Source organism: Phocoena sinus, chromosome 3, assembly GCF_008692025.1.
Source record: "Phocoena sinus isolate mPhoSin1 chromosome 3, mPhoSin1.pri, whole genome shotgun sequence".
Taxonomy (NCBI): Eukaryota; Metazoa; Chordata; class Mammalia; order Artiodactyla; family Phocoenidae; genus Phocoena; species Phocoena sinus.
Genome location: NC_045765.1, coordinates 12483331 through 12495737, shown reverse-complemented (window position 1 = coordinate 12495737; position 12407 = coordinate 12483331). Strand labels below are relative to the sequence as shown.

Genomic DNA, 12407 nt, shown 5'->3' with positions numbered 1-12407 from the left:
TTGTTCACAGAGCTGGACTCACTTCCCCTCAGGGAGGGCTGGCTACAGATGTGTGCCCGTCTTACGTGGCAGTGATGATTACAGGAGCTAAATTGTGCGGAGCGCTTAGCTGAGGGCCAGGCACACAGTAGGTGCTCAGTAATTGGCACAGGAAGGCCTCACAGAGGGCTGATGGGTGGATGGTGGTGGCGCGGGTTCCCCTAGCTGTCATCCCACCCAATGCTCGGCTCATGTAGGCGCTTAGTAAACACAGGCAGCAGTGAACCCGGGGCCAGGGTGAGCTTGAGTGAGGGGGCTTCTCCTGTCTCAGTTTTCCCCTCTGTGAGATGAGGTGGGCACAGTACCAGGTCCCAGCGCCGGGGAGGGGGCTGGGAGAAATGATTTGCCGTTGCTATTATTACTACCATTTCCTGCTGGAAACCTCATCTTGGGGCTCTGTGAGATGGTGAAGGGGAAGCGCCAGATAGAGGGGGGTCAAGCTTCACTGTGGGTCACCCCCAGGTGGGCAAGGAAGGGGTTTCGGGACCAAGGAGCAAAGGATTCTGGGTATGCCCTCCTACATGTCCCCCCAGATCCAGGAGCTCCAGGGAAAACCCCTATGCTGGGTGATGCCAGAGGCCCCACCAAGAGCCCCAGGCCTGGCGGTGAGGGGTCCTCAGTCTTGGGGAGACAGAGTGGGACACAGCCCCTAGCCCCATGGGGTCAAGGCTGACAGGATCCGAGGGGAACGGGGCAAGGGGATGGAAAGGAGGCTGGACCATGGGTGGGTGACGATAACACAGTTGCCGTCCACTGTCTGTGGGGGGCACAGCAGGCTGAAGGCGGTGGCATGGGGACCCATCCCCCTATTAGCCAGGGTAGTGGAGTGGGGGGTAGTTGAGCGGGGAGGGGTCCTCCAGGGTGGTGTTCATCAAGGAGGTGGGAGTTGGGTCGGGATGGAGGAAGTTCCCAGGGATGGGCAGGAAACCCCTGTCTGACCTTTGGCCTTTGCAGCTACCCATTGATTCCTGATTCCGGACCCTTCCCAGCCACTACTGGGAGGGAGGAGGGTTGGGGGCTGCAAGTGGTGCCCAACCAGCTATTTCTCTGGGTTGGTCAGGCCCACCCAGAGTCCCCTGGAGCAGGGTGGGAGGAGGACATCTCCCATCTGCATTAATGGGGAGTCATGTAGGCAGAGTGAACACATGGTTTCAATGCAGGCCTCTGGAGTTAAGTTCTGGCTGGGCCACCTACTGCTGTGAGACCTGGGACGAGTGACTTCTCCTCCTTGAGCCTCAGTTTTCTCCTGTCTAAAGTGGAGGCAACAAAGCCAGTTGTGAAACACTTGTCACAGTGCCCGGCACACAGTTAACCTTAATAAATGGTGGTAGTTTTTTAAGGTGGGGTTGCATCACGCACAGCCTCTGATGTGAGGCTGGGGAACTGAGACACAGGGGAGGGACACTGTCCCAGCTGCTGTTGCCCTGGGCCTGTGGGATCACCAGGGGAAAGGGGGCATGACAGGGGTAGAGCCTGGGTGACAAGGGTCCAGTTGAGAGCTCAGGCAAGGGGGCAGTGCTTAGGCCAATGCCAGGAGGTGTGACAGTCTTGGTATGAGCTTAAGATCTTGGCTATCTTTCACTGTATACTGAAGATGTTGCATATATGTACGTATGAACATGATATCTGTTGTCAAGAGAAAAGAAAGGCAACCATAAACTCCTAGAAAACCAAAAAGCCACTCTAGACCTGATGTGCTACAATTTTGAGCAACTGTCACAGTGTAAGAACAAGAGTTTTCAATATGCACACTAATGTCGTTTGTATCAAGCTCAAAAATAACATTCTTTTTGGCAATTTGATCTCACAACTTTGATTTGTAATGTTTCTTTTTCCAATAATTTGTTTTAAAAGCTAGATTTTTTTTTTAAATGGAAAAGGTAATGATGAAACTTCCTCTTTTTGCTCAACTTTATGACTTTGAGATTGTTGATTCCTTTTGACTGCTGTTTAGGTTTTCAGCACATACATTACCATGATAATTACCGATGGGCACTTAGACTGTTTCTAAATTTTTTGTTTCAGTGAACAAAATAAGACGATATCAAATCTCCACAAGTGAAATTGCTGGGTCCTAAAGCAATAACATTTTACTTTTTTTTTTTTTTGTGGTACGCGGGCCTCTCACCGCCGTGGCCTCTCCCGTTGCGGAGCACAGGCTGCGGACGCGCAGGCTCAGCGGCCATGGCTCAGGGGCCCAGCCGCTCCGCGGCGTGTGGGATCCTCCCGGACCAGGGCACGAACCCGCGTTCCCTGCATCGGCAGGCGGACTCTCAACCACTGCGCCACCAGGGAAGACCCATTTTACTTTTTGACAGCTGTCATCAACTTGTCCTCCAAAGAGGTTGTTTCCATTGACACTCCTGCCAGCAGAGTCTAAAATTTCTAAAAACAGACTCTCTGAACACGTTCTGCCTGAATTCCTGGCCAGAAAATTCCAGAGGGACGAGGTGAGCAACTGGTCTTCGAATTCACATGAGGTCAAATGCATCGAATGATGTGAGCATTTGGTTTTTCCCTGAAAGCCATTTGTCAGAGTCACAGGAAATTTTGTGCATGAACCTCTCTGAATTCCTTTGGAGGGACTTCGATTTTAATTATTTTTTTCTAAATTAAAAACAATCCATTTGGTTTCATTTGATTGTTTGGGCAGAGACGGGAAGACTGTCCTGAGGAAGTCAGCTCTGTGTCACTCTGAAGACCGACACTGAAGTTCTCAAGGAGACACGAGGTTTTTAAAAACTCTCACAGAACTTCAGGAAGGTTCTGGAGGAAGCGATATTTCTGGCGAAGAAAAATTTCAGCAAAGTTCAGAAAACCCTCCACTTTTATGCCAACGTGTTTGGGTTTTGGTTAAATGCAAAGGAAATTAAGTTTTGGGCTTTTGGAGTTGACAGAGGAGGCAAGGAGAGCCCTTTGTGGGGGGTGGGGGAAGAGCCTGTCCTCTCTGGGCATCCGTGTTCCTTCCTGAAAAAAGGTGACCCACTTTCTTACCTGGGACTGGGCGCCAACAAGGTCAGGCTGCTGCTGTCCCCAGTGCCCTCCACCCAGCTTGTGCCAGGCTTCCCCTTTCCACCCCCCCTCCCATACACTCCTGTTTCTGTAGCCACGGAGGGACCCCAGGGTGACCATGAATAGGGGAGGCCAGGGCAGGGACCTGGGAGAGTGTGCTGGGGACAAGGTGGAGACACAGAGGTAAAGACTTGGAGACAGAGAGACAGACAGAGACTTTGAGTGGTAACTGGACAGGTGGAGACAGGGAGGCACAACAGAGCAAGGGCAGGCTGGGGGCTGGCCCTGTGGGGAGGGAGGCAGGTGGGGAGGGAGGCAGGTGGGGTCTGGAAGGCAAGGCAGCTGGGGGATTCTCCGTTCTGGCGGGGGAACCAGATCTGACAGTACCCTTCCTGCTCACACACCTCCCATGGCTCCACATTTCCCCGGAGCTGATTTTCAGGGATCTGGCAGGTATGGCCAAGGTGAAGCTAGCAGAATAAGTGAATAGTAATGATAATATTTTAGGTCCCATTTACAGCCCTGAGCCCAGCCCTTTGTGTGCATCAGCCCTGGACCCCACAGTGAGGGTCTGAAGTCCCTGGGGCCCCAGACAAGGCAGGGCCAGTCTCAAGCCCTAGCTGACTCCAGAAGGAGAAGCTGTTTCCTGCTCACTTCTGGATTTACGCCAGAGTTGCAGGGGGAGGGGGGTGTCTCAGACCCATCTTCCCTGCCTCTCAAGTTCTGGGCCCTCAGCCAGCAGCAACCAGGTCTGCAGACTGGGGTGACCCCTGGTGGCCAGCAACGGAACAAAGCGGTTAGACTCTCATCCCTCCCCTCAGCCTCACCTCCTCCTTTGCGGGGGGGCGGGGGGGGGCCCTCCAATTCCTTCCCCCACCCCAAGTTGGTCCTCTCCCAGTAAAGGCCCTGACCAGGCACCACCAAGCCACCTCCAAGGTGGGTGGGGGGATAATAAGCAGGACTGGCTGAGGGGGGATCAGAGTTTCAAGTGTGTTGTTCCCCTCCTTACAGCAGCCTCTTCAGAAATTTTTCAAAACAAATTTTAATTATTTTAAGGGTAATACATGCACATGATTTTTAAAATGCAGACTTTACAGAAAGATATACAGAGGAACATGCGACTGCTTGCCCCGCCATTCCCCAGATCCCTGATTCCTTTTCCAGAGGCCACAGCTGTGACCAGTGTTTCCTTCAGAGATATTTGGATAAAAGTTTCCCCCAGCCCCGAATTTTAAAAGACGTACACAAATTATTGCTCTCCTGTTTGTTTGGGTTTTTTTTGCGGCACGCGGGCCTCTCACTGTTGTAGCCCCTCCCGACGCGGAGCACAGGCTCCAGACACGCAGGCCCAGCGGCCATGGCTCACGGGCCCAGCCACTCCGCGGCATGTGGGATCTTCCTGGACCGGGGCACGAACCCGCGTCCCCCGTATCGGCAGGCGGACCCCCAACCACTGCACCACCAGGGAAGCCCTGCTCTCCTGCTTTTTACATTAATGCGTCTCAGAGAAGATCAGCTTTGGCCTTTTTAACAGTTTTATAGTGGGAATTCCCTGGTTGTCCAGTGGTTGGGACTCTGTACTTTCACTGCTGAGGGCGCAGGTACAATCCCTGGTCAGGCAACTAAGATCTGCAAGTCGGGCAGCTTGGCCAAAAACAGAAAATGAAAAAACCCACACAAACCAGTTGTATAGCAGTCCATGGTGTGGATGGACGGACACTCATTTAAACAGTCCCCAACTGATGGACACTGAGGTTGTTTCCAATTTTTTGCAATTACCAAGAATGTGGTAAAAATAATGTCTTCATTTCTCCTCTCCCCCACCCTCATCTTTTTAAAAGTAAACTTTTAATTTTGGAATACGTTTAGATTTACAGAAACTTTGCAGAGATAATACAGAGAGTCTCTGAATAGCCCTCATGCAGCTTCTTCCAATTTCTTTGTCAAAACTAAGAAATTAATCTTCATATATTACTATTAACTAAACTCTAGACTTTGATTTCCTCACCAAGTGTTTTTCTGTTTCAGGATCCAACACAGGATTCTCCACTGCATTCAGTCCATCATTTTGTATACATTTAAATATGGTTGTAGATTAAAAATTTTTTTTAATTAAAATAATATGGTTGGGCTTCCCTGGTGGCGCAGTGGTTGAGGGTCCGCCTGCCGATGCAGGGCACGCGGGTTCGTGCCCCGGTCCGGGAGGGTCCCACATGCCACGGAGCGGCTGGGCCCGTGAGCCATGGCCACTGGGCCTGCGTGTCTGGAGCCTGTGCTCCACAACGGGAGAGGCCACGACAGTGGAAGGCCCGCGTACCACAAAAAAAGAAAAAAAAAAAATATGGTTGCAGAAAAATTGCCTGAAGAGGAGTTGATGGGTCAAACAACATGTGCACTTTTAATTTTGAGAGATTCTGGAAAACTGCCCTCCCAAGTGGTTGTACCAATGAGCAGTCCCAACAGCAGTGCCAACACAACGTATTCACAAACTTTTGTTTTTATTTTTGTCTTTGACAAACTAAAGGGTAGAAAACAGTATCACATTTTTTTCAGTTTGCATTTCTTCTCTAGCAGTGAAATTGGGCCCCTTTTTTGTATATTTCGATGACCAGGCTGCCCATGTGCTTTGCCCATTTTCTACTGAGTTATTTTTTGAAAAATTAATGTAGAATAGATCCTTACATAATAAGGAATGTAGTTTATTCCTGGATACAAAAAATTATCTGAAAGGGATCTTTCTTTTCTTTGAAAGGATTTTCTACCTAGTTGTTTAGATATAGGAAAGTTTCCATTAATTCTCTTGGGTTTTCTATATATAGTCATACCAACAGCAGATAATATTATTGGGTTGACAGTTTCTGAGGCATTCCTGCCCAAAATGCCAATTAAACATGAGGAAACATCACAAAAACCCAAACTCAGACACCACGAAATGACTCGCTTGGGCTTTTTAAAAACTGCCAGTGTCAAAAAAAAAAAAAAAAGAAAAAGCCAGTGTCATGAAAGGCAAAGACGGATTGAGGAATGTTCCAGATTAATACAATGTGTAAGCCAGGATACTCTTTTGTTACAAAGGACATTATCAGAACAGTTGGAAAAATCTGATTATGGTCTGGAAATTAGAATCTAAGTGTCCATCGATAGATGAATGGATAAAGAAGATGTTTTATATATATATATACACACACACACAATGGAATATTACTCATAATAGCCTCATAAAAAAGAAATCTTGCCATTTCAACGACATGGATGGATCTAGAGGGTATTATGTTAACTGAAATAAGTCAGGCTGAGAAAGACAAATACCGTATAATCTCACCTACATGCAATTGTTGCTATTTTGATGACCTTTCCAGAATTTTTCTCATTTGATCCATTTAGTATGGCGAATTTTTTATTACCAGACTTCCAAATATTGAACCATCTCTGCACCTCAGGCATAAGTCACTTTGTTATGGTGTATCTTAAAAACGTGTTACTTGGTTCTCTGCTAAAATTCCATTTGGGAGTTTTGTACCCTCTTCATAGGGAGAGGGGTCTGTAGTTTTCCTATTGTGCCACTTTTGTCAGCTTTTGGTGTCAAGGATATGCTGGCTCTCACCATTCCAATTACTCATTTTACAGGCAAGGTAAACTGAGGGCCAGAGAGGAGAAGTAACCCCTTCAGGTCACTCCCAGGTCAGGGCTGGACCCTAAGTCCTCACGTCTGTGCGATGAGGGCAACATTGTCCTTGTCCTTAGAGGGGACTTAAGTCCCAGCTCTGCACTATCTCACCTTGTGACCAAATGGACCTTAATTTCCCCATCTGCAAAATAAGCACGAGATGGTCAAAGAGAGAGGGTCGGGTCTTCTTTCTGCACAGTTTCCGTTCAGGACGGCTGTCGGTCGAAAGCTGAGCGTTGATGGGTGTCGACTGAGCATCTCATCTAGCGTGGGTACCTCTGTAAGTGTCCCAGCAGGGCCCCCAGTGTCTGTCCTCCTGGCCTCGAGCCCTGATCCAGCTGGGGTCTGACTCACCCCCTTGCGCGCCGCGCTGGTCGCCTGCAACCCCCGGAGGTTCCCGGGCGAGAGCGCGAGCGGGGGTTGGGCCGAGGTCGGGACCCGGAGCGGGTCCGGGGGTGTGGCACTCTGCGCTGGGGGCCCGTCTGGGCTTCCAGGGCGTAACTGCCGGGAAGGACGGAGGGTCCCGTCAGCACCTGGACCCCCCTTCCCCAGAGACCCTCCAGCATTCTTCCGCCTTTCCTGGGAACGCCCCCTCCCCAGAGATCCCATGCTCCAGGATCCCTCATCCCTTCTCCACCCCTGGCCATTTCCAGGACCCCTCCCCATGGACTCCCAGCCTTTTCCCCAGAAGCTCCGCCTCCAGGCCCCCGGCCCCTCACTCGGTACTCGATTTTTCTTGCATCCTCCACTTGCACTCCCCGCCCTCCCCTGAGCCCCCAGTATGCGCCCGACCCCAGGGACCCATGCCTCCAGAGTGCCAGCGCTAACGTGGGGGATCCCCGTCCCCGAAGAGCGCCTCCCCCGCCCCCCAGGTTCGCCCCCCAGGTTCTAACGCCTGACCTTCAGGAGGGCCTTGACTCTCCACAAGGCCCCGCCCACATGGGCATGGGCTTGGGCTCGCCCTCCCCCGGACCCTTCCCGCCCACTTCTTACTCACACGTGCTCGCGCAGCGCCGCCTCCCGGACTGCGCAGGCTTCACTCTCGGCCTCCGCCGCGCTCGCGCGCCGCTGCACCGCGTCCAGCCGCTGCGCAGACTCCGTGGCCGCCGCCTCCCAGCGCGCCAGGGCTTCTGCGGGTGCAGGGGGCAGGATCAGGCTGGAGACCAGGCTCCTACCCCTCGCACAGCAGCTACGAATTCATAGTCTGCCTACTATTTGCGTGGTTTGTTTTATTTGAATTAAGTTTGTGTGCTGTTTGCCTGACCTTTACGTGTCATTTGCATAGCTTTTCATAGGTTTACATTACTTTTGGGAGTCTCTACACGGCGTGTGCATATTTCGTTGTATTTGCATTGTTCTCTGACATTCGCATGACCTTTGCATATTATGCGCATTTCTTTCACAAGTTTTTGCGTTCGTCTGCTTTACGTTTGCACCTGTACGTGTCATTTGCGTAGCTGGGAACCTTCTAGGCTCCTCCCACCTCTAGCCCTGCCCACCACTTTGCACCCCAACACACCTGTCAGCGCCCCGTTCTCTGCCCCCATCTGGGTCCCCTGAGCCTTGGCCTCGTCCATCTCAGTCTTCAGTGTCATCAGTTGGGTCTGAAGCCGACTCTGCGGAGTGGAGGGGAAGTGAGGGGGGGAGGGGAGAGGGGAGAAGGAGTGAATTGACCCCGCCCTTTCTAGGGGAGACTGAGACTACATTGGTCTTCCTTGAGCTTTATTTGGACCTTTGGGGGTCATGTAGTTGTAAAACACAGAAGTGGCCTCTGAAGTCTGGGGTACCGAGTGGTGACAGGTGCCTGCCTGGAAGAAGTTCTCTGTCCAGGTCATCCAGCCCCTACTCCAGGCCAACTAGATGTAGAAAAGGTTTAGCTCTGCCGACAGGATCTGGTTCCAATCCTAGCTATATCTAGACTCGTGGACTGGGGTTTCAGACCAGCACAAGCCAATCTGGTGATTGACAATTGGGTTTCAAGGGTATACTTAGTCACCTCTGTGAGACTGTTACAGTAGAAGTGGAAAATGGGGTTTTTCTTATCTACTAACAAGCTGGGAAAACAAAGGAATGAGTGAATGGCTATAGAAACAGCAAAAGCAGGTCTATAAAAGTTAAGCAATCCTAGTTTCACTTTAACTGTTACTAATCTGTAGTGCATGCAACTAGAATTGTCCTACACAAAGCTAATTCCTTAATCACTTTCTGACTCTATGTGAATTATATCCTGCACCTGGCATTCTTTTCTCCCACACTCCCTTGTAACACTCCCTTGTAGCTTTCTTCATTTCAGAGAGGAGGTCACCAGCGATAATCTTGGAGATGACCAGACCCAGTTACGGAGCTGCCTGATGTCTGCTGTGGCCGTTTTGAAATTTCCCAGAAGAAAGAAGAATGCAAGTCCATCACTTCCTTGATCCTTATCACCTACCCCAGACTACAAGCCCTGACTATAAGACTTCTCCCTATTCCCCCAGAGAGGGGGGCACAGTTTTTTTGAGGTGCTAGCCTGCTGTGTTCCCTCTTTGCCTGGCAAAGAAATAAAGCTACTCTCTATTTCCTCCAAAACTCTGTCTCCGTATTTCTATTTGGTACCAGGGTACAGAGGCCGAGATTTTGGCAACAAGACATTCTGCAAAACCACTGGCCTGGCTTCCTTGGAGAATCCTCCATCAAGAGGCAGAGACAGAATTTGAACCCAGTGCAGGCTGCTCTTAACCTCGGCTACCCCAGGCCTTTCCCTTAGGCAGTCAGGAAAGGTGTAGGGATGAATTTTCAAAAGGCATGAATTTTCAAAAATTCATACACTGCCCAACCTCTGCTGCGCCTGGGACACAGGGGTACACAGTAGTTACTCAATAAATGTGAATGGTTGGGACTCTGAGGATGATTCTCCTGCGAGGTCCAGGGCTGGGAAGGGTTAAGGAAGAGTTTGAAGGGGGTGGCAGGAGGAAAAGGGAGGACCTGGCTGGTACCTCCCCCAAGAGGCCAACTTTAGCCTCCTAATTACAGATGACATGAATGTCCCTCTCTCAAAATAGGGCTGCTGTACACTGGCTGGGAGGTGGGATGTTGAGTGGGTACCTAGGGGGAGGGTTAGCACAGGGCCACCCCAGGTGGGCTTAGGGGTCTGAGGCTTCCCTAGCCTCCACCAGTGATTTGGCAAATAGCAGAGGACTGTGACACCTTCTTGGTCAGAAGGTAAACTCAAGGCTGAACTGGCATTGTAGGAGTTGGAAGGAATTACGTGTGTATTCTTATTTGCCTCCCTCAATTGAAGAATGGCGGAAACCAAGGCACAGGGCGGGGGTGGGGAGCCCCAGGGATGTGTGTGCACCCTCTCCCGCCCATATTCTGGATTCCCCAGCCCCCCACCCTGCCCACCTACCTGGCGGCCCTCACAGGCCCTTAGGGCCTCCTCCAGCTCCTGTCGGACACCCTCGGCCTGGTTCAACTGCCTGGTCAGGGCCTCCTTGCGCTGGGCAGCCTCTGCCAGCCGGCACCGAAGTTCCTCGACCTCGGGCTCCAGGTCTCCAGGCGGCGCCGTGGTGTTGGCCCCTGGCTCTGGGCAGCGAGGCCTCCGGGAGGCCGAGGCGGCCAGATTCCAGGCCAGCAAGGCTGCTCCAGCCGCCACCGCTGCCAGGAACACCGCGGCCCCGCACAGGGCGAACACTCGCCAGGCGCGCCCCGGCTCCGGCCCCGGCTCGGCCATGCCGCCGTCCACAGCTCTGGCCCCAGACGGCCACGAGCATTTAATTGGCACCTTGGGGCGCCAGGGACACCCACGGTTCCGCCCTGCCTGGCGGTGGCTTCGAGTTTGTTGGGAGGGGCTGGACCCACGCCAGGGGCCAGCCCAGGCTAGTGGAGCCCAGGACAGGACTGGGGGGTCCTGGATTCCAGTCTGGCATCTGCATCCCACGTGACCCTCTGAGCCTCAGTTTCTCCCTCTGTGAAACGGAGATGACAGTAGCTCCTGCCCCGTAGGGCTTTGTGGGAATCACTTGAGCACATCTGCGCAAAGCACCCATTTACACAGGGGGCGCTTGGCGAGGGTCTGGGGGTATATTGTCCCCATTCTGTTCATGGAATGACCAAGCCTAGAAGACGGGAGGCTACTCGAGCAATTGAGGTTGGCCTGGCTCAGGCTGCCACACTTTTTGTGGCTGGCTGTGAGGACCAGAGGGTACACGCAAGGGTGGATCCGTCCCATCTCCCTGCCCATTCTCCACTAGGCCACCAGGGGGAGACCTTACAACGTGAATCAGATCCAGGCGCGTTCACACCGTTCCCCAGACTTCCCTCTGAGTCAAATCCTCTTCCTCCCCCTCCGCCCTCTTTCCCCTTATTTCCTCTTGGCCCGCCTCCATTTCCACCTCCCTTTCCTCCTCTTCCTCCACCCTACTCCCCCTCTTTTTCTCTTCCCCCTCTATCTCCCCGTCTTACCCCTCCCCCCTTTCTAATCCCTCCCCCTCCTCTTCCTCCCCAGCAAGACCCCTAGCAGGTCTTTGATGTCACTTCCTGCTCTTAGCTGCCTCCTGCCCTCCTCAGCGCTCTTCAGGCCAGCGCATTCCTACCCCAGGGCTGCCTGAGAGCCCTCTCCTCCCTCTTTGCCCAGTTAACAGTTCCTACCAGCTCTCCCCTGTCCACCAGTGTGTCTCCTCCTCCAGAACCCTCCCCCTTCCCCACTAACTCAGGCCCCCTTTTTTTTTTTTTTTTTTTTTTTGCGGTACGCGGGTCTCTCACTGTTGTGGCCTCTCCCCTTGCGGAGCACAGGCTCCGGACGCGCAGGCTCAGCGGCCATGGCTCACGGGCCCAGCCGCTACGCGGCATGTGGGATCTTCCCGGTCCGGGGCACGAACCCGCGTCCCCTGCACCGGCAGGCGGACTCTCAACCACTGCGCCCCCAGGGAAGCCCTCAGGCCCCTTTTGATCAGCGCTCTCAGCTCTGCCGTCATTTTACCTGTGTGTGATTCCTGGCTGCCTCCCCCATCAGACTGGGTGAGCCCCTAAAAAGCAAAGCCTGCACCTGCCCTGTTCACACTGCCGCCGCGTGGGCCTGGCACACAGTAGTTGTGCAGAAATGTGAGCTGAGTGAACACTATGAACTGGAATCTGTGTCCCTCCCTGACCGGCCCAGCCCCCCGCCCCCCGCCCCCCGTTCCACATTAAGAAACCAAAGCCCAGAGAGGCTAAGTCTCAGGCCAGGGACACACAGCAGCCACAGGTCACTGCCAGATTCCTGCTGAAGCTGGAATCCCCCCAACAGCCAGCCAGGGGAGAGGGGCATTTTTAGGAAAGAGAGACATTTATACCCTAGCCATTGGGTGGGAATTTAGGGGAAGAAATTGAGCAGGTCAAACCCATAATATTGGGGCAAACCTGCCCCCTCCATCAGTAAAACACAGCCCAGGTATGGTGGGGGTGGGAGGCGGAGCTGTTTTGTGACTTTCCAGTAGCCCAAGCTGGGAGCTGGGGGGAAGGATGTTGAGTGGGGATGGGAAAGGACTGAGGTCATGTGAGAAAGGTCTGCTTCCCGGCAATCAAGAGAACCTGCTGGAAGCAGAGGTTTCCATTGCCTGAGCAGCTGAGAAACCCTGAGCGAGTCCAGTCACTCCTCTGGACCTCAGTTTCCTCATCTGTTAGATGGGGCTGCCGATGGGGGTGGTGGTGAAATGACTCAGTCATTGTA

General features: G+C 52.7%; 1 protein-coding gene across 1 annotated transcript; it reads right to left on the bottom strand.

The window, feature by feature from the left end:
- Positions 1–688: 688 nt before the first annotated feature.
- On the bottom strand, positions 689–10430 carry CCDC194 (coiled-coil domain containing 194). Its single transcript, XM_032626475.1, has 5 exons — positions 10107–10430; positions 8238–8334; positions 7718–7848; positions 7073–7219; positions 689–796 (listed from the first exon to the last, which is right to left on the bottom strand). Exons 1-5 carry the CDS (start codon positions 10428–10430, stop codon positions 689–691), a joined length of 807 nt encoding a protein of 268 aa, XP_032482366.1.
- Between the last annotated feature and the right edge of the window lie 1977 nt (positions 10431–12407).

Coding starts and splice junctions, on each gene's coding strand:
- CCDC194 (XM_032626475.1), bottom strand. CDS start 10,430: ATGGCCGAGCCGGGGCCGGAGCCGGGGCGCGCCTGGCGAGTGTTCGCC. Junction 8,335..10,106: donor GGGCCTGTGAGGGCCGCCAG/GTAGGTGGGCAG, acceptor TCCACTCCGCAG/AGTCGGCTTCAGACCCAACT. Junction 797..7,072: donor CCAGCGCGGCGCGCAAGGGG/GTGAGTCAGACC, acceptor TGCCCCCCACAG/ACAGTGGACGGCAACTGTGT.